At 33.0% G+C, this 2,012-nt stretch overlaps 1 protein-coding gene across 7 annotated transcripts in view; it reads left to right on the forward strand.

The window, feature by feature from the left end:
• The window catches only part of COMMD10 (COMM domain containing 10), a 163,766-nt gene that overhangs the window by 10,106 nt on the left and 151,648 nt on the right, over positions 1-2,012 (forward strand). For all 7 annotated transcript variants that reach the window (XM_023529559.1, XM_023529558.1, XM_011358261.2 and 4 more), the window contains exon 4: positions 28-183. In XM_023529559.1, the coding sequence (XP_023385327.1) occupies positions 28-183 (156 nt within the window). The remainder of the gene's footprint in view (positions 1-27; positions 184-2,012) is intronic.

Genomic DNA, 2,012 nt, shown 5'->3' on the forward strand with positions numbered 1-2,012 from the left:
TATGTAAATTTTTTTTCTCTTCAATAGGCAGTATATCACAACGTGAAGCCAGCAGCTTTGCAGCAGCAGTTAGAGAACGTTCATCTTAGACAAGACAAAGCAGAAGCATTTGTCAGTGCTTGGTCTTCTCTGGGTCAAGAAACAGTTGAAAAATTCAGGCAGAGGATTCTTGCTCCCCATAAGGTATAGAATGTGTTACACCAAAGCTATTTTTTAGTAATGTATGGCATAGATTAATATACCTAAAGAGTTTTTAAGGTGATAATATTCTCTAGAGAGGAAGAGTCAGGCAAAACTAAGTGTATATACAATATTCCTATAAAATCATTTCCATATAAATTTACTACCACAATGTGATTTAATTTTAACTTGCAATTTAAAATATGCCTCTATAACTTAAGAATAGGAATGAGATGGTCTTTTTTTCCACCCCCTTGAGGCCTTGGACAGAGTGGGTTATTTTTTTAACTGTGTGCTTATGTATAAGACTTACTATGATTTTACCGAATCACATAATTATTTGTTTTTGTATGTCTCTATTAGTGCCTAGCAGAGTGACTTGCTTGCAATAGGTAGTCAGTATTTGTTCTGTAACAAATAGTGAACAAAATGAACACTTTGGGAAAAATATAAAGTAATGTCACAAAGCTCTTTAGTTACCTTTAGTCACTTAATGGAGGTTAGATGATCATATGGATTTTTCCCTTTTTTCTGTTAGTATGTTGTATTAAATAATTGATTTTCAGATTTTCAACTAACTTTTTCTACGTGGGTTAAATCTCACTTGGTCATGGTGTCTAATCCTTTTTATGTGTTGCTGTATTTGATTTCCTAATGATTTGTTAAATGTTTTTTCATCTGTATTCATGAGGAATGTTGGCCTATAGTTTTCTTGTGATGTCTTTGGTGGTATCAGGGTAATATTGGCCTTATTTAATGAGTTGGAAAGTGCCCCCCACCTCCTTTTCTATTTTCTGAAAGAATTTGTAAAGGATTGGTATTATTTTGCATTTCACCAGCATTTTGAGTTCCAGTAGATCCAAATCCTTGTTAGAACTTGTTATTGACAGTTGTTTTCATGAAAGTCATTCTATTAGGCTTCTAGTGGTAGCTTGTGTTTGATTTGCAGTTCTCTAATAAAGTTATGTTGATCTTTTTGTGTACTTACTTGCCATTCATATATCTTCTTTGGTGACGTGTCCAAGTCTTTGGCCTATATTTGCACATTATGACAGGTAAAAGTCTCATTATGATAATATAAAGGACAATTACAGGTATAAATACTAGCATATGGAAATGCATGGTTTTTTTTTTGTTTGTTTGTTGCAATGTGTGTAGGGTGTTTGTTTTTTTAATTGAGTTTTGTGAGTTCTGTGTGTGTGTGTGTGTGTGTGTGTGTGTGTTCTTTATATAATCTAGGTATAAGTCCTTTGTCAGATATGTGATTTGCAGATGTTTGCTCCTAGTCTATAGCTTTCTTTTCGCTTTCTTAACAGTGTCTTTTGTAGAGCAAAAACTTTAATTCTGCTGAAGTTTGATATGTCAGTTTTTTTTCTTTTATTGGTCCTGCTTTTGGTTTCGTATTTAAGAATTTGTAGTCTTATGTAATGTCACAAAGATTTTCTCTTTTTTTCCTAAGTGTTTTATTGTTTTATGTTTTACATTTAGGTTTGAGATATAAGGCATAAGGTACAGACTGAAGTTCTTTTTTTCTGCATATTTGTTCCTGCTTACTTTGTTCATTTGTTCCTGCTTACTTTGTTCATTTGTTCCTGCTTACTTTGTTGATAACATGATTTTGTCACTGAGTTGCCTTTGACCCTTTGTCAAAAATCATTTGACGTAAGTCTTTTAGTTAGGTCTTTTAATGGACTCTCTCTCTATTTGGTTCCATTGATCTATTTGTCTGTCTTTATGCCAATATCACACCATCTTAATTACGTAGCTTTGTAAGCTTTGTAGTAAGTCTTAAAATCAGGTAGTGTGAGTCTGCTCTGTTCTTTTTCGTTGTT

Source organism: Pteropus vampyrus, unplaced genomic scaffold (assembly GCF_000151845.1).
Source record: "Pteropus vampyrus isolate Shadow unplaced genomic scaffold, Pvam_2.0 Scaffold39, whole genome shotgun sequence".
NCBI lineage: Eukaryota > Metazoa > Chordata > Mammalia > Chiroptera > Pteropodidae > Pteropus > Pteropus vampyrus.